Source organism: Paroedura picta, chromosome 2 (genome assembly GCF_049243985.1).
Source record: "Paroedura picta isolate Pp20150507F chromosome 2, Ppicta_v3.0, whole genome shotgun sequence".
Classification (NCBI taxonomy): Eukaryota; Metazoa; Chordata; class Lepidosauria; order Squamata; family Gekkonidae; genus Paroedura; species Paroedura picta.
The window spans coordinates 75,074,365-75,100,956 of NC_135370.1; the positions used below are offsets into that span (position 1 = coordinate 75,074,365).

General features: G+C 47.0%; 2 protein-coding genes across 6 annotated transcripts in view; one reads left to right on the forward strand and one right to left on the reverse strand.

Annotated features, from left to right (window-relative positions):
- The window catches only part of PLEKHG3 (pleckstrin homology and RhoGEF domain containing G3), a 61,606-nt gene extending 49,482 nt beyond the window's left edge, over positions 1–12,124 (forward strand). The window contains exons 14-20 of the mRNA XM_077319042.1: positions 1,974–2,060; positions 2,997–3,035; positions 3,801–3,853; positions 4,124–4,447; positions 6,524–6,622; positions 7,419–8,856; positions 10,741–12,124. Of these exons, the coding sequence (XP_077175157.1) occupies positions 1,974–2,060; positions 2,997–3,035; positions 3,801–3,853; positions 4,124–4,447; positions 6,524–6,622; positions 7,419–8,856; positions 10,741–11,537 (2,837 nt within the window). The 3' untranslated portion in view covers positions 11,538–12,124. The remainder of the gene's footprint in view (positions 1–1,973; positions 2,061–2,996; positions 3,036–3,800; positions 3,854–4,123; positions 4,448–6,523; positions 6,623–7,418; positions 8,857–10,740) is intronic.
- A 1,537-nt stretch (positions 12,125–13,661) lies between these two features.
- The window catches only part of SPTB (spectrin beta, erythrocytic), a 126,131-nt gene continuing 113,200 nt past the window's right edge, over positions 13,662–26,592 (reverse strand). For all 5 annotated transcript variants that reach the window (XM_077320860.1, XM_077320863.1, XM_077320861.1 and 2 more), the window contains 4 exons: positions 25,923–26,185; positions 19,789–19,962; positions 18,783–18,825; positions 13,662–17,983 (listed from right to left, as the gene is read on the reverse strand). In XM_077320860.1, the coding sequence (XP_077176975.1) occupies positions 17,816–17,983; positions 18,783–18,825; positions 19,789–19,962; positions 25,923–26,185 (648 nt within the window). In that variant the 3' untranslated portion in view covers positions 13,662–17,815. The remainder of the gene's footprint in view (positions 17,984–18,782; positions 18,826–19,788; positions 19,963–25,922; positions 26,186–26,592) is intronic.

Below are 26,592 nucleotides of genomic sequence, written 5' to 3' on the forward strand. Positions count from 1 at the left end.
ATATTTCAATATCTGTGAAAGGTTACTGTTAACAAATGTTAACTTAAGGGTCTTTCTTTTGCTGTTGTTGTTCCCTGGAACAAATATGGTGGCACCTAAGCCCAGCATCTATGGAAGACAGTGACTGGAGAAGAGTCAATGCTGAGAGAGAGTTCTGTGAAGTGAGGTGGTGACTGAGATAAAACACTAATGGCAGTCATATTTTGGCTTTCTCTGGAAATTTGTAAGCTACCTCAAACCATAAGGAAAATAAACATTTCTGTGCGTGGGACTTACCTGGCTAGTTACAGGATTTCCATTATTGATGAAGCTGAAAAATCATTGGTTTGCCCTGCTTGTCAGCTTTGCAGAGCCATCTTGCTGGTGATTACTGAAATCTGAAAGTGGTCTGGAGACACCTTCTTTTGACTTTACAAACATTTCCCTTCACTTCCTCTATGAAATATGGACCAAGTTCAAATTCAGTAGACTAGCACAGTGGTCCCCAACCTTTTTGAGGCTGGGAACTGGCGGCAGCAGGGAGGGCGGTTGCCCTGCCGCACATGCGCCATGCGCGGCCGAAATCGCACATTCGCGGCACTTTCGCTCATGCGCCCATGCCCAAAAGTGCCGTGCATGCACGATTTCAGTCGTGCATGGCGCATATGCGCATGCACAGCCCTGATTCCTTCTCCCCCCTCCCACAGTAAGAAGCTTCCCGGGCCGCAAGCTTGCGGTCTGGGAAGTTTTTTACTGTGGGGGGGGGTGGGGAGAGGGAGCCGCGGCCCGGTGCCAGGGCCTTCACGGCCCAGCACTGGGCCACGGCCCGGTGGTTGGGGACCACTAGACTAGCATACATCTGAAATAAAGCAGTAGACTTATACTTTGTTCAGCGCTCTCTCAGCTCCTGTCCATTCTGGTTTGAGGCATCTTTTCACATCCTCAGGACAGAAGTCTTTCCTAGACCAGACTCTGCATGGGTCTCCTTGCATAGGGAACCTTGGAGCTGAGTCGTGAATCTAGCCTGAGCCAGTGGTCTTTCCTACTGACCCCAGCGGATTACTCTTGAGCCTGTCGTGCAAAAACAGCCTTCTTTTGTCAGGGCCAGGCAAGCCTGTGCAAGATAGAGCAGGCTGGTTCCATTTAACTGGATTACGTACACTGTAATTTGTATAAACAAGTCTTCACAAATGAAGTTTGAATTTCTCTTGACTTTCCTCAGCTTTTTGCCTTAACAAAGAATGTCCTTGTTGACAACAGTTGCCATAATTATTACAAACCTGGTGTCTAAATTTCTTGCAATACAACTGAGGGGTAGCGATTTAGACCATGTTAGTTCTTTCTTCAGAAACCTAGGAAAATTAAACACAGTAGACATAGAGGAATTCCCAAGCTATTATGTGCCAACATGTAAGAGTTGAACATGGGCTGATGGCACATGTTGACTTGATGGGTTGTCTTTGGGAAAGGTGGAGACAACGAGCAACCATTTACCCATGAAGCCAATTCATTGTATTGTTTTGTGAAAGGTAGAAATATGCTAAAGGTGTTTTCATTATGTTTTAATCTTTGGTTGTTGTGCCAAGGGAGAACAGTTCACCTTAAACCTATATTTATGCAATCAGATAAAGGTAATTCACTAGCAGATCGGGGTGTGGGGGAGCTGCAATCTCCTTCCTTCTTTCTGAATGATCTGGATTATCCACAGGTGCTGAGAGAATCTGCTTTTATTGAGGAGATACTTGAAAACTGACATATGTTTCTCTTGCGACAGACCATTCACAACAGCAAATGTATTGAAACTCAAAGGGGGGAAGGGCCCAGTGTTATAAGGGATCTCATGATCATTTAGTTCCCCTTGTTCTTTGAGAAAGAGGATGATAGAATGTCACCTAAACCTGCCCTAGAGAACCTCTTCAGCAAGGGAGGCCTCATGGAACATTCCCCCCAAAAGCAGCACTGGCTCTAACAGCTGTCTTATGTCCCATCTGTAGAACCTTTCCATGGCAGAAACAGTGCTGAGCAGCTCCTAGACGGACTTCACAGCTCTGCTTCACAGCGTAATGGCCGCCGAAAATCTGGTGCGGGCTCCTTTAATTCAGCATGTAGCACTAAGTTTTTCTACAATACGATGTCAGGGCCTGGGAGCAAATGGGAGGGATTCTGTCCAGAGATACCTGGGCTGCAGCTTTCTCTGTAGTGAATTATGTGGGAATGCTTTGTCTCTAGGGCAAGGGGATGGCTGAAAAAGTTTCTCAATCCCCAACTATCTAGATGGGTGATGCTGGCTCCTAAAATCTTAAGAGACAAGGCTGTGTATACTCCATGTGTTTACACAAAACTGGCACCATGAGAATCCTGGCTCTTTTTTTAAAAAAAAGAAATCTATTTTCTTGTCTATGTGGCTTTTGAGATGCTTGAGAAGATACCGGCACGGCTGAACAAAGTCTCAGGAATCCTCAGGAGTAAAAACGGGTCTCCGAGTGGTCGAAAGTTCTTGGTTTCCTCTGAGATGGCTATTTGCCATCACAGCCATTCCCAGTTTTTACATACGCACCCTGCCATGGTTCTTGCCAGAAAAATTCCAAATTCTTTTCAAAACATGAATTTTTAAAGCAAAATAAGAAACTATGCCACTACCCTTGCTAAATAGGCACAATCTGTTCTTCTCATTGCTTTATGCTGAATTGGAATAATATTTGTGGCGGAAGGGGACGACAACACACACAGCCTTGTCCATGGAAATGCAGTTGGCCTGTCAGTTCCTTTGATGTTGATGGCTTGCCCCAGGGCTGCTGCATGATGGGAGTGGGGAATCTGAGAGGTCTTTTCTCCCCAGACTAGTGGAGGCTGGCACGCTTCTGCTCTGCACTTGGACGCTTCAAGGTGTTTGCTTCTGGATGGGCTGAGGCTGGTGCTGGGTTACTTCTGGGACAGTCTGGCCACTTCTGGGCTCTGAACCAGTAACTGCATTTCAGGGACTGATTTTTCAAGCTTTGTTGTTGTTGTTTTTGCAGAGCCAACGAAACAAATCCTCAAGCAGATGAGCAACAAAGGTGAGTGAGTGAATTTGCCCCTGCCCCACCTGTTTCAGATTCATTCCAAATAGCTACTGTGAGCATAGAACGGGTCTTTGTCAGGAGGCCTGGGCAGGTTTGATGTTGAAAGATCAAACAAGAACTTTCTCCCTGTTGAAGAGTCTCAAATAGTTCCTTATGCATTCTGTTGATTTAGAGCTCACCCTTTGCCTTTTTGGGGATGGGGGGTATCAGTGCACCCCTTGAAGCAGAATATAATGACATGCTTGAAGAGCAAAGGGCTCAGCTTGATGGCAGTCCCTTCTAGTTATATTTCTCGGTAGAGTTTGAATATGCAGAGAGAGCAGAGAGCCAACTATGTACAGAAAGAGAGAGATGGAGGCCTACAGTTTAACTGACTGTTGCCTGTAGTCATTCTTCTGCTCAACAACTGTTCCGGAGGCAAGTGGAGAGGAAGTGTGCTCAAACAAGCAAGAAAACATTTGTTGAGCCAATCAAAACACTGGAGGCATTAATTTGAAAACCATCAGGAAGTTCCTGTTCCAGCCATGCTAAATACACATCTCTGCTGATGCCCCCTGCAGGATACTTTGTATATTCTACTCAGTCTTTCACACTGCAGAGCTTGCATTTTCCAACAATACAGAGTATATCTGAAACAGCTCCCAGGAGCTGGGACTAACCAGGGAATAAGCTGAAACTAGCTTAAGCCCCTCCCACTGCTTAGAACTGCCTTTCTCCCCACCCCTCTTCTCTTTCCATGTGCTGCAAATGTGGCAATAGGGCTAAAGGTAAGATCAAGAAACGGCAGAAGGGGGGGGACATGGGAGGGACAGGTAGTGGGTCTTTAAAATGGTTCAAGGTGTTCAGTGACCTTGGGTGGGCTGTTGGGTGCCTAAGAAAATGTCCTCTGCAATGAATTCTTGCTGCCCACAGTTGTTGCCTCCACAAGAGTGAGAGGTAAGTGAGTACTCCTTGTGGATATGAGGCACCTCTAGGTGAGGCACACCAGGGATGTGTGGAGGTGGCTCCAAAGGATGTCTCCGCTGGCCTTTCAGCACTATGCCCTTGCTAAAGGGAGTTCTTGCTTGCCCCACTTCAACTAGCATGCAGGTAGTGATGGAGCTCTCCTCGAGTTTGGGGAGCCCCCACAGCCCTCCAACAGCTTGCCCCAGCAGGAGGAGGAGGAGCAGCAGCAGACCTTTCCCCAGGAATGTCTGGAAGAGTTGGCTGAAAGTGATGGCAGCGAGAAGGAGATGGGGCCAGAGGAAGAGGACGAAGCGGAGGAGGAGGAGGAGGAGGAAGAAGAGGAGGAGGAGGAGAGGCTGGTAGGAACGGAACAGGTGGCAGACTTTGCAAGCTCCTTGATGGCAGTCCTCCATTGCTGGCACTATCGGGCCAACGCTTTGCTTTTCTCCTGGGGCAGCACGGTGAGGTGCCTGTTCATCTCTCTCCTCTCCCCCTGATGCATGCTGGCTTGATGCATGGCTCTCACCTCCTCTCCGTTCCCCTTGGCTGACTTCTCTACTGGTGCCCAGTTAACCACGTTTGGCGACGAAATGGGAACACTTACAGGCAACTTCAAAGCTCGCTATTTAACCCTTCAAGTCATGCTTTGCACTCTCCCACTCTGGCTAACAAGATTTATGGTTTGTTAACCGAAGAGGCGGGTTGATTCTGACCACCTTTGTCTCTGCGAGAGCCAGCGTGGTGTCGTGGTTAAGACTGGTAGCCTCTAACCTGGAGAATGGAGTTTGATTCCCCACTGCTCCACATGCAGCCAGCTGGGTGACCTTGAGCCAGTCAATTCTCTCAGAGCTTTCTAAGCCCCACCTACCTCACAGGTGTCTGTTGTGGGGAGAGGAAGGGTAGGCAATTGTAAGCTGCTTTGAGACTCCTTTTGGTCGTGAAAAGTGGAGTATTAAAAAGAAAACAGACTTCTTGTCCCCATATTTTTTCTGCAGCTTTACTGTTTGCTAGGAAAGGTCCATATTACCAAGTTTGAAAATAAGATGAAGCTGATATTCTTTTCCAACTCCTGATGTCTAGAGTATGGGACCCTTGTTGAATCCGGTGGTGAAGATGCAAGCAGACCTACCTGCGGACATCATGTCTGAGGAAGTGTGCCTGCACACGAAAGCTCTGCTCCCCACGCTCCTAGCTTCGGTTGTTGTAATGACAAACCAGCCTCCCACTGACTGAATCCTGAATGATCAGTCACTAGCCTGGCCCCTTGAAACAATGTTCGGGGGGCGGAGGGGGTTAAAACAGTGTATAAGCACTGGAGTTCATCTGCAGAAAAAGACTTGGTGGCTGATGCAAAGGCTGGCCAGTCATTACTGTGCAAACTTAAGTGTTTTGCTAGTGAGTTCACCTTGGGCATGATCAGGGTGACAAGGCTGTACACGTGCCCAGAGAGCAGTATGTGTACTCTATAGCCATCTCACTGCTGAGGCTCACTGCATCTGTCTTCTCACCTTATGAGGGTGCCCAATGCAACCTGCAGATAACTTAACAAGGCTGCCCACTATCAAGGCTAACCATTCAGCTGCTCACTTCTATGTGTTGCAGGGCAATGATCCAGACCGGGCAGTCAAGTCTGGCAAGCTGCCAAGTGTGCTGCAAGCAAACCAAAGCTGTCAACATTTGCCTCCCTTTGCCATTTGCAGTGCACCAACCATGTGGAGTTAGGCACCATAAGCTCCTAGTCTGCAGATCACACAAATGGTCAATCCAGTCCAGTCTTTTGTTTCACATGGAGGCCATCAGATGCCCCTGGGAGGCCTGCTGCAAGGAGGCCATGGAAGCCAAGACTTGATAGAATCATAGAATAACAGAGTTGGAAGGGACCTCCTGGGTCATCTAGTCCAACCCCCTGTACTATGCAGGACACTAACAACCCTATCGCTCATCCACTGTAACCTACCAACCCACTTGAACCGTCACAGGATCAGCCTCTCCATCAGATGGCTATCTAGCCTCTGTTTAAAAATTTCCAAAGATGGAGAACCCACCACCTCCCGAGGAAGCCTTGTTCCACTGAGAAACCGCTCCCTGGGATTGACGCCAGTGCTAACATTCCGAGGGGTATATACTGCCTTTGAACGCAGAAGTGTCATTCAGTCTTCATGGCTAATAGCCAGTGGCAGACGTGTCTGATTTGCCTTTAAAGCCCCCAGACTAGTGAGCATCACTGTGTAAGAGGTGGTTTGGTCCAGGGGCTAGAGTAATCAATCCAAACCTGCACAGGAATGCTTCTTCATCCAGGAATGAAATTAGGTAGTTGGGACAAGCTGCAATCTCTGCCTTCGTCTGTAAAATGTCTTGGTACTAATGCTAATGACTTGATTCACAATGGAACGAAAAAGGGGTTGTAAGGTGTTTTGGAAATGGTAGATAGCAATGGCTATGGGTGTCCAGTTGCTCTTGTTCTGGCTTCCGATAAGACAGCGGCTCCTTTCCCAAGAAGTGCTCAATCTTCTAAACTGTATTTTTTTTTGGTTCAGAGCAAGGGCCGCAAGGAACGAGAAAGGCACAAACAGTGCCAGTCTCCAGGAAGCAACGAGAAAGCCCGGATTGTGGAGGGTACTTCCTCAGTCCTCGAGGTGAGGCTCTCCTTGACAGTCATGTTGCCCCCTGTGCTGCCAGGCAGAATGGTACTACCCCTCTTGCCAGTTTGAGACAGGGAGTATCTTTGCTGTTCCCTTTGAAGTAGTGGCTCTTCAAACTTCTAGGCCATTCTGTTTCTGTGGTCTAAAGCAGGGGTCGTCAACCCCCAGTCTGCGGCCCGGTACAGGACTCAGTACCAGGCCTCCAGCCTGCCTCACCTCCCCCCCTGCAGCGAGAACCTCGCCAGGTCCCAAGCGAAGCGGCCCGGCTAGCTTCTTGCTGTGTGTGTGGGGGGGGGAAGAGGCAGGCGCGGCCTCCGGCACGCCAGCAGACGCAAACACGCATGTGCGGAGCTGCCGCGCATGCATGTTAGTGCCCCCTGCTGGCGAAAACATGCATGCACGGCTACTCTGTGTGCATGCGCGTTAGCGCCACCTGCTGGTGAAAACGTGCATGCGCGGCGCCCGGGCCAGCAGCTTTCCCCCACCCCCGGAGGCGGTCCTCAACCGGAAAAAGGTTGGGGACCGCTGGTCTAAAGTTCCCATATTGGCTACAGTATCCTGTTTACTTCCAGACAAAAACAACTGCTGAGTCAACATAGGGGCAGATCTAGAGCCTGGACTTTAAATTTCAGCTCCATTGAGATGTAGTGATGGGCTGCAATTGAGCAGGAAGCGCTTGCTTTTTCTAAACCCCCATCTGGAATTTGCCAGGCCTCTGTTTTGGCGTGCATAATGGAGAAAGGAAACCCTCCTGTTTTCTCACTCACTCTGTTTCATGTGTCTTTCGCAGGCTCAATCAGCCGTGGAGCTTGACGGGGTAGCAGCGGGTTCCTCCGGTAAGCAAGAATGCTCAGAAGAGACTCCTTCGGACCCTGAGTCAACAAGTCCTCCAGAGCCTGTGTGGCCAGAGCAGCAGGGAGTCCTGCATCAGCCTTCCAATGGTCTGGAACCTGCTGAAAATGCAGAAAAGCCACTTAGTAGTGAGGAGGAGGAAGAGGAGGAGGAGGATGGCAGTGTGCCCCCATCCAGAAGCATCCTTCCTCTCTCTGTGCTGGATCAGGCTAGTATTATTGCTGAGCGCTTTACTAGTAGCCTCTCTCGTCGAAGCAGCCTGGCTGTAGAGGAGGGCAAAGGCTACCTGACTCCCAGGCAGGCCAGTCGGAGTGGCAGCATCCTAAGCCTGGAGGGCAGTGAGAAGGCTGCTGGCCACAGCAGCAGCATTGCTGACTCCCAGAACTGCATCCTGCCACAGGAGCCCCCAGCCGAGCCCAGCAGTGCCTGTGACGATCCCCGCTCGCCAGGCGCAGTTGAAACGGATCGCACTTTCTGTCGGCGGAAGGAGTCCATGCTGTCTCAGCAGGACCGGCTGCTGTTGGATAAGATCAAGAGCTACTACGATTATGCAGAGCATCAAGATGCAGGCTTCAGCGTCAGGCGGAGGGAGAGCCTGTCCTACATTCCCAAAGGGCTGGTGAGGAACTCTGTCTTCAGGATCAACAGCCTCCCCCAGCCAGAACCTGAGCAGGAAGGGAGGACGAGGCCGGGAGCCTCCACTGTTGGCGGCGGAGCCTGTCGGACGGCAGCCTGGGTTCTCTCCAACCGGCTCGTTGCTGCCCCCCCTGCTGCCTGCTCTGAGCCAGGCCACGAGGAGAGCCCTCAGCCTGTCAGTGAAGCAGAATTCAGGCCACCTGCTGAGATGATAAAGATCTGGGAGGATATGGAAAAGTCCGGAAGACAGTTGTGGAATGGAAAGGCTGGAGAGGGAGGCAGGGCAGGCCTGGCGAATGGGCAGCATGAGGACCCTTCCTTGCGAAACCGGCTCAGAAGCCAGGAAAATGGCTTTGACCTCCACGAGCCACTTCTCATCCTGGAGGACGAAGACCTTGGAGCGATAACAGAGGAGTCAGCTGTGCCTTCCCCAGAGAACAGGTCTCCTGTGGAGCGAGCTGTCCTTTCGAGAGTGCCCTGGAAACTCATGCAAGAGCTGGGGAGTTCTGAGCCACAGCAGTGTCCCCCTCAGCTGCACCCCCGACTCATGCAGCTAGCCCACCTGACAGAAGCGGAGCTGACAGAAAAGATGAAGAACAAGGTGTACCAGCTGGCCCGCCAGTACAGCCTCCGAATCAAGGGTCGCAAGCCTGCAGTGGACAGGCGGCTGACTGACCTAGAGGAGGAAATGAAGCACAGTGCTTTGGCTGGCTTGCAGGAGGCAGACAAGAAGGGCAAAGGTACATAACATCCCTTGGGCAATGCACTGCCAAAGGATGCTGCTACTGTATGAATTATAGTTTGGGCCTTAGCTGACTGTCCAGGGCTCGCTCCCATCCTTGACTTAGCTCCCCTCCCACTGGGCAAGCCACCAACAGTCCAGTGCCCTGAGGGCCCTTGCTCAGAGAAGGAGGCAGCAGGGAACCCAGGAACAGCAGCCAACCTGGAGGGCCAGGCAGGGGCAGACCCCAACCAGGTAGTGCCTCCCCCACGGCTAGAGAGGAAGCTGAAGTCCAGGCAGCCAGGCAGGGCAAGGGGAAGATGATGATCAGAGTGGCAGGCTGGGCCAGAAACCTTTCAAGGCCCAGGATGGACAGCAGATAGCCCCTGCTGTGGGTATCTCCCCTCCTTTTATCCCATCTGGGAAGTGGTGGGTCTGAGCCCTGCCTTCCTGGAGCCACGAGTGGTATATAAGGCAGGCTTCCAAGCCAGATGGGAAAAGATAAACTGGGTGGAAGCGCCCAGGGCCAGCAAATGAGAGCACACCGAGTATGTGCTCACTTGGAGCACCTGGTTGCTTGAATCCTCTTTCTTTCCCATTCTGAGGTGAACAAGGAGGCTGGGCCAAGCCCACTCAGGATGGCCTAGAGCGGGTGAGCAAGTACAGCTAAGGGGGGGCCTCACACCTACACCCAAGGTTGTAAAGAGTAGGTAATGGAGAAAATCTCTCTCTAATAATGCTGTTACATAAAGTGCCAAATACAAAGTGTTGCGTGTAATGTTTTAAGATTCACATTTTTGGGGTGGGGTGGGGTGGGGGGAAGATGCCGCAAAGTACTTACGGGTGGTCTGTTCTCTTTAATGGCCGTTACCTCCCTCTCTCCCTACTTGGAGACCCTGTAGCTGCCCTGTTTAAGACAGGGGAATGGGTTCATTAGCAGGAAACACACTGTGAGCCAGGGCAATCTTCTGAGCTTTCTAATTGAACCAAGAAGCCAGAGAATGCCGGTTTGTGGCAGTCTGCCGCTTGGAGGACACATTGCCAAAAGTTAGGGCCCATGATTGTTTAAACCCCCAAAGCCCAGGTTGATGGCCTATCTTGCAAGTCCTTCCAGCTTCTTAATAATAAGAGAGCTTATTATCCTTCTGTTTCTTTCCCTGAAGCAACCATGAGCTCTGTGTGCCTGACACTGCATCTTTAAAAATAATGATTATTCTGCCTCAAGGGAAGCAGAATTCTGCAACTTCCGTGCCAAGTGTGCATGGGTGTGTCTGTTTCTCTGCTCATTCTGGAATGCCTGCTTCCTGTGCATGAGGGGGAAGCTGAAATGACCTTACCTGAAGCAGAGAAATAGCCTCAGTCTGCTGCTTTGGCTTTCAAAAGTCTGTATTGTAATAAATTTTGTTAGACAATAAACTCCTGCTTTATTTTGCCTAGGAAGAGGATATAGCACCAAGCTTAGTATAATTCCTTCCAATCCTTCATTCTTATTGTCTCCTACCTTTTATTTCTTTAGTGTTTTATCACCCCTTCTTCTTGCATTTGTAGATGGGAGGGAAGGGGAATTATGCTCCATGAGGCTTCTTTTTCTGTTAGGCCCGGATTGAAGGGAAAGAGTATTTTATCCCCCAGTGGGAGATTTCACTCTCAGGGCCCAGCTTCGACACCTACTCTCTAGGAAAAGAACGCAGAATGGAGGCTTGCCTTGCCCCTCCATAACGTGGCTGCATCACAGACCACTTCCAGATCCTCCTTTAAGCTGACGGTGGCCAGGAAAGCAGTGTGGGTGAGCAGAGGCTTGCTTTCTTAGAGAGGGCCACGATCTTGCCTTCCCCAGCTGTAGTCAGCTAACAGCCTCAGTCTCTTTTTTGCCTCACTCATTCCCTGCTGCTTTTTCTCCTAGGCAAGAGGAAGCCAGCCTTGTCCCTCCTCAATTATGAGCAAGTTGTGCTGCAGGAATCGAGTCCACTGACGCCGCTTTCCTCTTCTTCGCATGAGAAGTCACCCAAGCGCTTCTCTTTCAGCCCCTACTCCGGCAGTCCTCGGCTCACCTCTCCCACGAGTAGCTCATCACGCAGGCCCATCAGTCCTGTCATAGCTGAGAAATTCAACTGGCCCGACGTGCAGGAGCTGAGGTCCAAGTATTCCTCTCAGGCGAGGACTGGGAAGGGCTGGCCTCTGCCTGTCAACAGGAGCCGCTCAGCCCCTGAGAAAATGATGGATGCTGATTGGATGCCGGAACACCAGGGCACCAAGGAAAATGGGAAAAGGGAGAAATGCCAGCACGGGAGGACCCAAAGCTGTAGGGGGCCAGGAAGGGAGACATTATCTGGCTCTCTTTCCAAGGCCCGTGCCTGGGATGCTCAAGAGCGATTGTGTGTCACGGCTGAAGCCCCTCTGGAGAACCGCCATCGGGTGATAGTCATAGAGAAGCTGCTGGATGCTCCTCACGAGCCCGATGAGAGCTACGTGCAGATCCGCTCCCCTACATCTCGGGAGAAGATCTCTCTCAAGGCTGTGGCAGAGCGGTGCAAGGCTTACCAGGACTCAGAGGAGTACCACAAGCGTGAGGAGAGCATTCAGGAAGCAGATCCCCAGAAGGTGCCTCAGAAGCTGTGGAGGGAGAAAGCAGACAGCTACCAGCAGAGCCTAGTGAAGAACCTGCGGGAAAAATTCCAGACCCTTAATCCTAACAGTTGAGCCATAAGCGCATCTGTTGCTCCGATGCCACTGAATCTTATTTGGAACTGGAGTCAGCTTTTGAGGAAATAATGATTATTTGCACCAGCCTCTTGGAAGGACAAACAGCAGTCCTCTCCTGCCGTTGGTATTCCCTTTTGCATTGTGGACCCCATTACATGGACAGCTGCTTTGACCATCTAGGAAGTGACAGTACCCTTCTTCCCATCTAAGCATTTTGAGCATGGTTGTACCTCTTCATGAACACTGTAGCACTATAACCCTGTTTTTATTTTGCTGCAGGCAACATTGTTTGGGCATTTCTGCCCCAAGCCTGAAGGCATGTCCCTCTTAGAGCAGGGATGCCATAAGCCAGCTGTTTGCAAGTCCTGCTAAGAAAAGGTGTGTTCTTGCCTTCAGGACGAGAGCATGGCTGGGAAGCCTCTACTTTGTCATGAGTGAGCAGGAACAAGTGCTCCTTCTTTGCTAAGGCTCATAGGAGAATAAGTTATTGTTCCAAGGTTTTGTTTTAGAATGTAATTTTATTGAGGTCGGGAGTTTTGTTTGGTTCCAGTTCTCCTACTCTGCAAATATATAATCTAATAATGGTTGTGTACACATCTCAGTCTGTACACACTGTGCAATAACCACCTTTGACCAGAGTGTGGCTTTGGTTTCTTCACTGAGATTGGAGGAGTGGTGGTGGAGACGGTTGAAAGCTACCAGTCATTAGTTTTTCAATGCATCTTATGTGCACAAAGCTAAGGTTGATTATGTTCTTGGAATCAGATTTCTCCAAATGGCAGAGGATGGCATAGGAGCTGATAAAATTAATTGTTGTGCTGTGATTCTTCAGGTCCTGTCACCTGACTCCTAGAGGGTATCAACCCCCCTCCCCAGCCTTCTGTCGTGATCAGTAATTTGACACCTTACACATTTCTTCCATATGAGATAAATGCTCTGGGGTCCCCTAGAGAGCCATAGAAAATGTCATCATCCTTCAGTCTGTCAGTTTCAGATACTAGAGTAGACCTAGGCTTCCAAGCACACCTGTTACCTCTTCTTTAGATCTCAAAAAAGTCATGTTGTTCATGAATAGTTTTCAGAATTGTAGCCCAGAGATATGATGTCCCTACTTCAAAAGCTTATTACTGCTTCATTCTCAGGTATTGTCAGTGTGGGGAAGACGTTGTAGGCAGATGGCAGGGGAGGAACTAACAGAGCTTGGAGTGGGCAGAATCCCTGCCTCACTGCATATTGAAGGGTAGAGTTGATGCCAGTATTTCCAGCTCTTTGTAGCCAGGCTCCACTTCCATCTGGGAACCTTTTACTGACTTGCATGGGTGAGTGAGTGAAACCATTATGTTTTGCAGTACACTTAACAAGGAGTCAGAGATATGGTGAAGAGGGGCAGACGCAGAGCAAAAAAGACTAGAGGAAGGAAATGAGGAAACTGGAAACCCAAAGTGGGCTGAGGGGGGGGGGAAGATGGGGTAGTAATGGAGCAACATGAGAGGATGCCCCTGTGAAAGAGGCTTGAATAGTAGAGATGGGAATGTGCGGGAGCAAGACAAAATGAGTTAACCAAATAGGGCTTGTAAATAATCCTTGAGTTTAAATTATTTCAAAACTTTTATTGCTGTGAATGCAACGATGTAGCCCTCAGAAGTTAGTAACGTAAAAATGAATGACCTTCAGAGTGGCTTTAGTTCTGCACCATTAAGCCAAGTAGAAACTCTTCCTGCTCAACTAGGGCCCCATTATAGTGTAGTCAAATGACATTACAGTCCTATGTTGAGTTATTGCCATTTCCTCTTCCTCTAAAACCTCCGTTTGCTCAAGATCAAATGTTTTCCATGGGCCTTATGCAAATGCAAGAGAAAGCATGCTCCATGGCAAAGACTACCTCATAGGAACTAAGGAGTGTATCTTTCTCATTATTCTAATAGGCTATGTGTGAATGCTAAAAGCACTTGACATACAGGATTATAAATATACTGACCAGAATCCTTGAGAATAAACCAGCATTGTTTACTATGCCGTGGGACAGTGGCTTACCCAAGGCTAGCTCATGAAATCATGGCTGAGAGAAGACCAAATTTTCCTTCAAAAATTTTAGTAGATTGACAAAAATGACATACAAAATCCCAGAGCCAAGAAGTATTTATTTGTTCATTTATTAGAAAAAAAACTTATTAAATTGCTTCTGAAGCACATTCTGAAGCTTTAGCTCTCTTCTCTGGACAGTAGAAGCACATTGGAGCAGGTGGAACCTGGTGCCTGGCTGTTGAATTAAGAGAATTGCTCTATGAATCTGTAAGTGAAGAGAGATGGGTTTCCTGATCTCCCCCCCTCCAAAAACATATTGCCCTTATTTTTCCAAAACAAAGATGTTCTGTGCCTGATGTCCTCTTCTCTTTCGAACAGGTCTGGACCCCTATATCAGTGAGGTCTTGGAAGGCTCAGCTTGATGGGAGAACAGCTTAAAAGAGTCAAAGTCACTTTTTGCAGACCCAAGAGCTGAATCGAGCCTTCCAAGAATGGAAGAACTGAGTGGGTCCTGGCACAGTGAGGCTGTAAGCCACTAGACAGCAAATGGTTCCTATCAGGCTAAGAACATCGCGTCTGTTCTCTAAGGGGGAAGGAGTACAATGCAGTGAGACACAGAGGCACATAGATAACTGTATTCAAAACCTGCCAAGCTGAAACCAAATCTTTAAGGAGGTCTGAAAGCATAGTCCATATGGTGTCTACAAACAATGGTTAAAGCTACAGGAAAGTAGAAAATGTACACAAGCTATACAGCAACTTCTGAATAGCACACAGTGCAGGGTAGTGGTCGCACAGCAGAAGTAGTCAAGAGCATTTTAGCCTATTTTTTTGAAAATCAGCATCATACTACACTTGAAGCTCAAGAGTGACAGGTCATAGTATTGCCCAGGAAAGGAAAGGAGGGCTGAGCTTGCTACCCAGAGTGACTGCGAGGTCCAAGTGCTGCTGGGAAGCATATTCAGTGCTATTTCTTTTCCTGATGGTATTTGCAGGAAAGTCTTGACTCGGTCCATCTTTTCATGTGCTTTTTTCTTCTATTATAACCCCCACCAGTTTCCAAGGCCCTAGTGCTCCTTCCTTGCCTGCTGCCTCTCTTTCTCTTTGGCTGTGAAGATGGGTTCGTACAAGATAAAATTTGCCACATGCACTGTTCCTCGTATTAACCACTTCTCTGTGCACAAACTATGCTGCATTCACTTCAGTATGTGTTTTAATATCCCCCTTCCTATCTTCAACACAGACTGAAAGGGAAGGTAAGATCCCCATTCCTTCATAGCACCTGATTTGGGTTATGATAAGGGGGTTAGAGCATTAAGAATGCCACTACTCCTTGGTAACTGATAGTACAGTACAGACAGGGAACTAGTGAAGGGATGGCATGGGTAGCACTGCTCTATCAGAGCAGGACATGTACTGCAAACAGATGCACAGAGGTCCCAGACAGAGCAGGTGAGACAAGGTACTTGGAGCCAGACATCTCTTTTTTGGCAGGGCTCCTATGCAGCCCTTGAAGTGAACTAAGCTTCCAGGCTGCAGTCTTGAAATACCTAAGGATGTCCTACTCTTCTACTCGGTTACCTCTCAATGCCCCATCTACTTAAAGCCCATGCATGTACCAGTCCAGCCCTTTGCCAGAGTTGAATGTACTGATTTCAGTGGAGGATTGAGATCAGTTGCACAGTACAGTGGGCAATGCAAATAGCTAGATTTGCAATGTGCATCTCTACAATAACTACAAGATTTCACTGGTCCTTCCTTTTCCTTTGAGGGTGGGCACGACACCATTTGAGCTGCCAGTTCAAAAGCACTAGAGGTCTTTCAGTCATGCTAAGTAAAACTCCCCGGTCTAACGTTGCTTACCTTCCCTTCTACAAGAAATCACCGAAAACCAAAACACCCCACTCTTTGTCATTGAATAGGTGTGGCACAATTTGCTGTGTAGCCCTAATAGCATACCAGACTCTCAGAAACGTGCCTGATGGTCATCTGGGTGTGCACACAGTCTCTCAGCATAAACAGGAAAAAAGCACCCTTTGTGGGAGTGGCGCTTTAAGGGGACACAGGGAGGGAGAGGCAGGCAAGCTGTCGGAATGTATAACTGCACCCACCTGCCTCAATGTCCAGTCGTATTACCTGAATCCACAATGTAGCAATAAAAACCATTTTGCTGTACTCAGATTTTCACAGACACTTGTAGGACTGTGGAAAATGTGCCCATCACAATAGCAGAACAGTCCATATGGAATACACATTACAGTCCAGGAGATCTGGTAAAGTAGGACTTTGAGACTCAACAAAAAGCCACACTTGAAAATGTCCTAAACCTCAGCTTCAAGGTTTTGTTGTTGGTACTTGGATCCATGGTCTACAATCTTTAAACATGTGGCCTTTCCATTTTTTTGCAGCTGCAGTGGGGTGCAAGGCAAAGAAGAGCCCCCTCAGTATACCAAGAGTTTCTCTTTGCCAGGGGATGGTTTAATGCTTCCACAGAAGGAGAATCTAAACTGGTCTGTGCATGCTGTTTACAAAGTGTGCTCACTCTTGGAGTGATGATATTTATGGGAAGCCCCTAGGATAAGGCACTTTCATTATGGTATATGACACCCACAAAGAAAATATGACTGATTTTTACAAATAACTATGAGCCCTAGGGGTGGGATGCTCAAAGGCTACTGAATAATGGGAATCTGATATTCTAAGATCCTTAAAATTTCACAGCCATCTTTACAAAGAAGCCGGTGTAATAGAAGATAATCCACAGGCTCTTCTTAAAGTTAACGGCTATTCACTCCTCTGTAATATGTTCTAGTTGCTATTCTGCTGTTTGCTTTTTGGACTGAATTCCTACCTTAGATAAGGGGTTTGCATAAATTCAGGGTAGGAAGTGCCTGCATATATATTTTAAATAGCCATTCACGCATCACACAGGCAGAGATCTTTGCAGAGGGGAGCAATGGGATTAGCACTGTGCATTTATAGTGACTGAAAAAGCCACACACTAAAAAAAGTGCAAGCAGTGCAGAGAATTACCAAAAGCCATGCTCAGGCATAACAGTTTCTCAGAGGGACCCATGGAGGAGCCATTTGCTTCTGGAGAGCTGAGCCAGCACAGAAAAATGGTTTTCAGAAGCCTCAAGAGAAAGCACTGCACCCAAATTCAGGCCTGTCCTAAGGAATGCCCCCTGCATAAAACACAGTATTACTAAATTTCACTAAGTAATCTGGGGGCACAGCCTAGCAAAAGCTAGTTGCAAGTCCTGTAAACCAACTGAACTTCAGTTAGACCCACATGTTGTTCCATAGTTTTCAGGGGGACTTGCTGGCAACTAACTGTTGCTGCAGGGTGTTCATATACTGGGTGAGCATGGCTCATCTTTCTCTTCCACACATTTCAAACAGGTCTCCATTCTAACCAATATAAGTGCACAAGTTTGAATATGGGTAATGCACTTTTCTGGATGTCACCACCAATGGAAGGTGGCGTGTACTTTTTTCATGAGAAATTTCTGTGCTTTGTGGCATGAGTGCTTCTGTGTCTGTGTGTGTCACAATGCTCTACAGAGAGGAGTACCTGCCCTGCTAAAAGCTGGCTTCTAATTAGTTTAAATGTTGCAAGAAGCCAGCTAAGGGTTCTCAGTTCTCCTAAACTGAGAACAGGCCATTTGTTGATGCCTTGGAGGAATTCCAGATGATCGTTCTTGTTCCACAGAAGACAGGGGGAATCTTGGTTTTTGAATAGCATCCATGACAAATTTTCAGGTAGGGAGAAAAATTGCTTCAAAACCACACGGCTAGCTTCCATGGTTCATGTCAGATCCCTTTTGGGTTGGCTAGGTCCCTGCTTCCTCTCCTTCCTCTGCAATATCTCTGTAAGGTACGCAGCATCTTTCTACTGAAGTCATTCTTTGTCAGATGCTTGGTGTACTAAGTATCATGCACCGGAAGAGAGCCTTGCTGAACTGTCTTTTGAATCAGCCATCTGAGGATCCACATGTCTTCTGGATACCTACTTCAGGAAATACTGGGTGCCTTGGAGCAAGGACCTTGTCTTGTTTTCTGATATTGGCTTGATGCTTTTTGGAGAGTGTGTGGAGGGGATATGGTGGGAAATGAGATGAAGAGCTGTGTTGGAGGGATGAGAACAGTGTTGATTGGGGCCCAAAGTGCCCAGGAAGACTCACACATGCACTTTTTCAGTATGCATATTTAGAGCATAGGCATCTAACTGGAGCAAGCCATCTGTTTGGCTATTTCTTTTTGGGAAAGAAGCTGAATCTTTTCTCTTTGTCTTTCTTGGTCAGGCTCACATCCATGGTAGTGATGGAAGGCAGAGGCAGGCTTTGGGCCTTGGTTTTAATGCTTTGGGATTCAATTATTGCTGTGCTGAAGCCCTGAAGCCAGGTGTGCATCTCGTCCTGTTAGAAGAAGGCCCCCCAAAAAACAGCATTTTAAATTTCAGTTCCCAAACAAAAATACTATTCCAAAATCAGTATCAGATTTAAAAAAAGGAATCATGCATTTGTATTAGTTTTTCAAAAATAGATTACAGTTAGGTGTCCTATTTAGCGTTCTCTTTGGCATAGTCATCTTCTTATACACACAGAACTTTCATATAGAGCAGCACTGAAACACAGCAACTCTCACCTGCCAACCTGAAGTCCAGGTAAAACTAGCAGTTGGTTCTTGTGCATGCATACATTCAGGCTAAAGTTTGTGGCTTCCAGCGTACTGAAGCCCCAGTAAAGTCAACAGAAATGTTTATGTTTATGCATCCCCAAAATTCTGGTACAGCTATCACAGGGTCAATTCCTTGTGTGTGGGGGAGAGAGCATTTCAAATTTTTCATAGTCTGAGTCATAAGAATGGCTGCATGAACATATAATAGTAATCCTAAAATTGCTTCTTGCCAAGTAGCTGCAAAGCCATTATTCTGCTCTCTTTGACTAAATAGTGTCTTTTTTTCTTCCTCAGAGGAAAGTCCAAACCTATTGCATGCCTCCACACAGGATCTTTCCTAGCTGGCTTTGGCTGATATCCATTGTCAAAGGCCTGCCTATGCAAAAGTGATTCTGAACAGCCAAACATGGCTCAGAGTAGTATCAATTATTTCACTGCTAAATCAGGCCTGCCGCACTGACATGTGCAGCTGTATATGCCATTTTGTTTATTTCTTTAGCAGAAAGAAATTGTGCTGCAGTGCATAACATGACTCACCTCATCTTTGCCATGGAACAGCCATTCACTCCCATTGCTGAGTCTAAGAAAGACAAGAAGCTGAAGCTATCGTATGATGCAAGAGTGGGTTAACACACACACACAGTTTGGCAGTTAAACTTTCATTGTTTGCCATCCCAGGTGAGAGGCAGGTATATATTGGGATGCATAAGCCCCTGCATGCTTCAAACAACAGAGTCTGAAGCTATCAAATGACTCACTGGTTCAGCCCTTTCATTCAAAAGCAGCAGCAACTATCTACATTCTTCTATTCCCCTTCCATCTCTTCCTGAATGTGCCGCAAGTAGGGAGCAGGTGCATTGCAAACAACATGTTTACAGGACAAATGGTGCAAAACTCAGGAAAATAAATCTTTGAATGCCTGGCCCCATTAAGCTATCTCCACTGGTGTCAAAACCATCACAATAGGGTAAGATTCACCAGAAACCACCTTCCACCCTGAATGACTTCCCACTCCCCTTCCTCACAGACTTCCTTGGCACTATTCACGAGGAGCTCCACTTATGCCCAGGAAGCTGGAATAGCTGATGATGTATACAGAGATCCCATCCTCTGTGGGCTGTCTGGGCCTTTGATTTTGATTTTATAGGCTTTAGAACTAAAAAAAAAAATGAAATTTGAGTCCAGTGGCATTTTAAGACCAACAAAGTATTCTGGGTATAAGCTTTTTTGTTCTGCTGCATCGGTCCAATCACAGAATCACAGAATCATAGAGTTGGAAGGGGCCATACAGGCCATCTAGTCCAACCCCCTGCTCAACGCAGGATCAGCCCAAAACATCCTAAAGCATCCAAGAAAAGTGTGTATCCAACCTTTGCTTGAAGACTGCCAGTGAGGGGGAGCTCACCACCTCCTTAGGCAGCCTATTCCACTGCTGAACTACTCTGACTGTGGAAAAAATTTTCCTGATAGGAAATTTTAATCCTGATAGGAAACATGCCCACCTTAATCTAAAAGAAGAATGTCATTGTCGGCTGCCCCTTACCTCAACTTGAAGACATGTTTTTTCTTCTTGTAATCAGCAGCTACTTCACAGAAGGCATTCTTCATCTGGAAAGGCTCCTCTCCATGGTAAGGCACACCCAAGGCCAAGCTTTTGGCATCCTTATAAAATGCCAGTTCACTGTTCCTGAGCACACAGTATAATGTATTCCAGGACCTAGCAGAAAAGCAAAAGACATCTCTTACCACAGGGACTTCTGGCCCTTCCTTGCATACCCAGGGAATTAATGATCACCACTGTGGGATGGTATTTCCTCCAGGGCAGGCTGGTTTCTGGAGATTTTTGGTGGGGGGATCACTTGGCCATGAAATTGGAGTCAGTGTGGGTGGGCAGATAGTTGTGAGTTCCTGCATTGGGCTGGGGGTTGGAGGTCTCTTCCAACTCTGATTCTATGACTCTACAAGTTACACTCAATTGCAGGAATCTTCTAAGGCTTCCAATCTAATCAGAACCCCATGAAAGACACAATACATTGATTTCTCATTGATTTCCTAGGATGAAGTGATGAATTTCATCTTGATCTATAGCTTGAATTGTGTGTAAACAATTCCTGGATTGATCTTTGGTAGTGCCAGTAAAAAAAATTAATTTGGTGTTAAGAGAACACACTGTAGAAAATGCCCAAGGGTGTTAGAATATGACTGAATCTGCCAAAATGCCATCAATTTGTCCTACTTTTAATTAATTTTGACAGAAGTTTTAGCAAAACCTGCAACTTGTCAATTTATTTTGTTACCAATTAACATATATGGACTCAGGGTAATTTGCTTTCCTTTTCCAATTACCGTATATACTCGCATATGAGATGACTGAAGCACCTAATTTCATCACAAAATCTGGGTAAATTTATTGACTCACATATAAGCCAAGGGTGGCAAAATGCTCCATCACAGGCTCTCCCATCCAGCCTCCCCCACCCCCCCTCCAACAACTACAGAAAAGTCAAGACGATGAATAGCTGCTGGATTTTGTACCCTGCTTTTCACCCACAGGAACCAAAATATTAGTTTGGAAGAAGTGATTAGGAAGAGGAAGAAGTTAAGGCAAAAGGAAAAAGTTTCCCTTCTATCCCCTGTAGGCAATGGGTGTGGTAAGAATGGGTGTAAAAATAGTTCAAATGGATGTTATTTATCGTACAGCATGTGCCGTGAAGCCAGGAGATCTGAGGATTGTCTGCCAGCCAGTCAAGGGCTGTTTGGAGGTGCTTTGCCTTTACCTCCCTAGTGAGAAACCCCATCCAAATCCTTGTGGGTCTCCCATCCAAATACTAGCCAGGGTAAGCCCTGCTTAGCTTCTGATATTTGGTAAGATTGGGCTTGCCCAGGCTATCCAGGGCTGAATCTGCATGGAGCTTTTTTCTCACCTTCGATCCTTCTGAATTCAGATCAATCTGAATCCGTGTCTTTGTGCTCCCCTCTGACTTGAAACAGAAACCCATCTGCACAAGGCTGTGAGCAGGTGAATAGGCGGGGTGGGTAGGCAGGGTGGAGCTGAGCTGAGCAGAGACGATAACCCCTGATTTCATCCTCCAGAATTAAGAGAACTGCTTCCCATGCTGATCTCTCAGTCTCTCCTATCTCACGGGGGGGGGGGGCTTTCAGGGGGGGGAGCAGAGATGAGACAGCAGCAGCCTCTCACAAATGAGGCTAATCTCTGCTGCAAGAAGTGTAGATTCTGGAGCACGGTCCCCATAAACGTTTAAAAAAATAAATCTTGCAACCAGGAACTAGGCATTCTTTGAACTGGCGCCCAGCCAACCTTGTTATGGCATTGGAGCCACGAGGCAGCAACAAGTTATTTCAGGGAAAGCAGACCGCTACATGCTTATTCATGCCGATTTTTCAAATATTGAGGGTTATATCCACTCCCCCTTCAAGGATCGCTGCCTTGTTGTGGCAAGGGGGCTTGCGTAGTTCAGTGAAGCTATGAGCTATGCCGTGCAGGGCCACCCAAGACGGACAGGTCATAGCTGAGAGCTCTGACAAAAGGTGATCCACTGGAGAAGGAAATGGCAAACCACTCCAGTATCTTTGCCATGAAAACTCTATGGACAGTTCCAATAGGCATAACGATATGACGCTGGAAGATGAGCCCCTCAGGTCGGAAGGTGTCCAATATGCTACTGGGGATGAGCAGACGGCTAGTACGAGTAGCGCCAGAATGAATGAAGCGGCTGGGCCAAAGCCGAAAGGACGCTCAGTTGTGGAAGTAACTGGTGGCGAAAAGACAGTCCGATGCTGTAAAGATTTTTATTCCATAGGAACCTGGAACGTCAGATCCATGAATCAAGGCAAGCTGGACGTGGTTAAACAAGAAATGACAAGACTGAACATCGACATTTTAGGAATCAGTGAACTAAAATGGACAGGAATGGGTGAATTTAATTCAGATGACCATCAGGTATACTACTGTGGACAAGAATCTCGCAGAAGAAATGGAGTAGCCTTCATAATCAATAAGAGAGTAGGAAAAGCAGTCTTGGGATACAATCCCCAAAATGACAGAATGATCTCAGTTCGAATCCAAGGCAAACCATTCAACATCACAGTGATCCAGGTCTACGCCCCAACCACTGCTGCTGAAGAGGATGAAGTTGATCAGTTCTATGAAGCCCTACAACACCTTCTAGAAGCAACGCCCAAAAATGATGTGCTTATCATCATGGGGGATTGGAATGCTAAAGTAGGAAGCCAAAAGATAACCGGGATAACAGGCAAGTTTGGCCTTGGAGTACAAAATGAAGCAGGGCACAGGCTGGTAGAATTTTGTCAAGAGAATACAATGGTCATAGCAAACACTCTTTTCCAGCAACCCAAGAGACGACTCTACACATGGACATCACCAGACGGTCAACACAGAAATCAGATTGACTATGTGCTCTGCAGCCAAAGATGGAAAAGTTCTATCCAGTCAATAAAAACAAGACTAGGAGCTGATTGTGGTTCAGATCATGAGCTTCTTGTTGCAAAATTTAGGCTTAAATTGAAGAAAGTAGGGAAAAGCACTAGGCCACTCAGGTATGAACTAAATCATATCCCCGACGAATACACAGTGGAGGTGACAAATAGATTTAAGGAATTAGATCTGATAGACAGAGTGCCTGAAGAACTATGGATGGAGGTTCGCAACATTGTACAAGAGGTAGCAACTAAAACCATCCCAAAGAAAAAGAAATGCAAGAAATCAAAATGGCTGTCTGAGGAAGCTTTACAAATAGCTAAGGAGAGAAGGGAAGTGAAAGGCAAGGGAGAAAGAGAAAGATACACCCAACTGAATGCAGAATTCCAGAGAAAAGCTAGAAGAGATAAGAATGCCTTCTTAAATGAACAGTGCAAACAAATAGAAGAAAACAATAGAATCGGGAGGACCAGAGATCTTTTCAAGAAAATTGGAGATATGAAGAGAACGTTTCATGCAAAGATGGGTATGATAAGGGACCAAAATGGTAGGGACCTCACAGAAGCAGAAGAGATTAAACAAAGGTGGCAAAATTATACAGAAGAACTATACAAGAGCGAGCTTAACATCCCTGATGACCACAATGGGGTAGTTACTGACCTGGAGCCAGACATCCTGGAATGTGAAGTCAAATGGGCCTTAGGAAGTCTGAGTAACAATAAAGCTAGTGGTGGTGACAGCATTCCAGTTGAACTATTCAAAATCTTAAAGGACGATGCAGTAAAAGTGCTACACTCAATATGCCAGCAAATTTGGAAAACTCAACAATGGCCACAGGATTGGAAAAGGTCAGTTTACATTCCAATTCCAAAGAAGGGCAATGCCAAAGAATGTTCAAACTACTGCACCATTGCACTAATTTCTCATGCTAGCAAAGTTATGCTCAAAATCCTACAAGCTAGGCTCCAGCAATATGTGGACCGAGAACTTCCAGAAGTACAGGCAGGATTTCGAAGAGGCAGAGGAACTAGAGATCAAATTGCCAACATACGCTGGATCATGGAGAAAGCTAGGGAGTACCAGAAGAACGTCTACTTCTGCTTCATTGACTATGCTAAAGCCTTTGATTGTGTGGAACACAACAAATTGTGGCAAGTTCTTAAAGAGATGGGAATACCAGAGCATCTTATTTGTCTCTTGAGAAATTTATATGCAGGTCAAGAAGCAACAGTGAGAACTGAACATGGAATCACTGACTGGTTCAAAATTGAGAAAGGAGTTCGGCAAGGCTGTATACTGTCACCTTGCCTATTTAACTTGTATGCAGAGCACATCATGAGAAATGCGGGATTAGAGGAGTCACAAATTGGGATCAAGATTGCAGGGAGAAATATCAACAACCTCAGATATGCAGATGATACCACTCTAATGGCAGAAAGTGAAGAGGAACTAAAGAGCCTGTTGATGCGGGTGAAGGAGGAGAGTGCAAAAGTTGGCTTGAAACTCAACATCAAGAAAACAAAGATCATGGCATCCGGCCCTCTCAATTCCTGGCAAATAGATGGGGAAGAAATGGAGATAGTGACAGATTTTATTTTCCTGGGCTCCAAGATCACTGCAGATGGGGACTGCAGCAAAGAAATTAAAAGACGCTTGCTCCTGGGGAGGAAAGCTATGGCAAATCTAGACAGCATCCTAAAAAGCAGAGACATCACCCTGCCAACAAAAGTGCGTTTAGTCAAGGCTATGGTCTTCCCAGTTGCAATGTATGGCTGCGAAAGTTGGACCTTAAGGAAGGCAGAGCGTCAAAGAATTGAGGCTTTTGAACTCTGGTGCTGGAGAAGACTCTTGCGAGTCCCTTGGACTGCAAGGCGAACAAACCGGTCAGTCCTAGAGGAGATCAGCCCTGACTGCTCTTTAGAAGGCCAGATCCTGAAGATGAAACTCAAATATTTTGGCCACCTCATGAGAAGGAAGGACTCCCTGGAGAAGAGCCTAATGCTGGGAGCGATCGAGGGCAAAAGAAGAAGGGGACGACAGAGAATGAGGTGGCTGGATGGAGTCACTGAAGCAGTAGGTGCAAACTTAAATGGACTCCAGGGAATGGTAGAGGACAGGAAGGCCTGGAGGATCATTGTCCATGGGGTCGCGATTGGTCGGACACGACTTCGCACATAACAACAACAATCCACTCCAGGATATTGCGGGGGGGGGGGGGAGTTGGGTCACTCCAGATCAATCATGTTTGTTGCAGAGGGAAATTTTAAATCGCCTAAAATCAAAATGGAAATCTCATTCAGTGTAGACGGCAAGAATTGACCTAGGATTGGAATAAAAGCTCTGTGCAGATTCAGCCCAGGTCCCACTGAGTGCTCGCCCTTTGTTATCTTATTATGCCTTATCTCTTCTCTATCATCTTCCTCCTTTGGGGAATGAATAGTGTTATTCTGACTCTGAGGGAAGTGAGAGAAGTGTGTTTGAATTTTGAGTGCACATATTTGCTCATCTGTATGTGTGAGGGAAGGTTTTGTTGTTAGGCTTGTATATCTTATCTATATACGAGCAAGAAAGCCCATTGCAAGCAGGAATGCAATGGGCGCTAGGACCCAGGGGACACCAGGAGATGCAGATCACTCTCTGTGTGTCTCTCTCTCTTGCTGCGTATCTCAGTGTGCCTTGCAGCAGAAGGCCGAGCAGGTACTTAGGGCTGGTTTGTAGGACGGAAGGAGGGCTGGTGTGAAGTTTGTGGCAGCTCTGTCTCTCTCTCTCCCTCTGTTGCAGCAGGGGCGGCTCTCTCTGTGTCTCTGTCAGCAGCAGCTTGGGGGAGCTCTCTCTGTGTCTCTCACTGCCTCCCTCACAGCAGCTGTGATCCCAGGAAAGATCTAATTGCTGTGATCCCAGGAAAGATTTATGATAAAATCAATGCCTTGTACCAAGCCCATTCTATCAAGTTGGGAGGTCATTCCTGTGACCCTAAAAACTCTTTCACATTTTCAGACCTATTAAAGGATGAGCCCTTGGATAGGGTAGACTCCAGTCTAATGCAGTTTTTTTTGTGTCTTGCCAAAACTGGAACAGATTAACATCACTGACAGGCTTCAGCCATTTTTGTAGCAAGTGACTGCCTCCAGGGCCTGACCAACAACAGTTCTGCAGAGAGTCTATTTAGGGAATCAAAAATAGCAATTCCATCCCACCAGCCAGTCAAACAACTCCACCTGTTGGAAGCCCTCTTGTTAGGTGCCTCTAGATCATGTTTCCTCCCAAGGTAGCCCTCAAGTTGCACACTGTGAGATCTGTCCAGCTGTGCAGGAAGGGTGGTGGTTTCATCTATCTCGCTCACAGGGGTCTGGGCCACTTTGAACAGCGACTCCTTAGTGTCGGTTTCTTGATCGTCCACTTTGATCTCTGTTTCAGGCAGTTTTTCTTCAGGCAGCTCTTTTGGGGCTGTTTCATAAACTTGCTTCTCATTTTCTTGCACCTGCCATGAACAGGAGCAAGAGATGGTATAACTGAAAGCAGAAATAAGCTAAGCAAGTTTCTGGGATGTGTGGTTGCTGCCACATTCCACTGGAAGAATGAAAAGTAATTATATACATTATGCTGAATTAGGTAGTAGAATTATAGACTACGTAATTAAAGACTACACGTGGAGAGCATAGTTTTGAGTCCGCAGCTCCCACACTGCACTCATAATGCAAGCACTTGGTCTTTTCTGTCTGTCAGTCACAGGAGAATTAGGGTTGCCAACTCTGGTTTTGGATTTGAGGGCAGGGAAAGCAGAGTTTGGCAGGAGGAGAGACCCCAGCAAGGATGTGACGGTATACAGCCCACCTCCAAAGCTGCCGTTTCCTGCAGGAAAACTGATATCTATTACAATAAAAACTG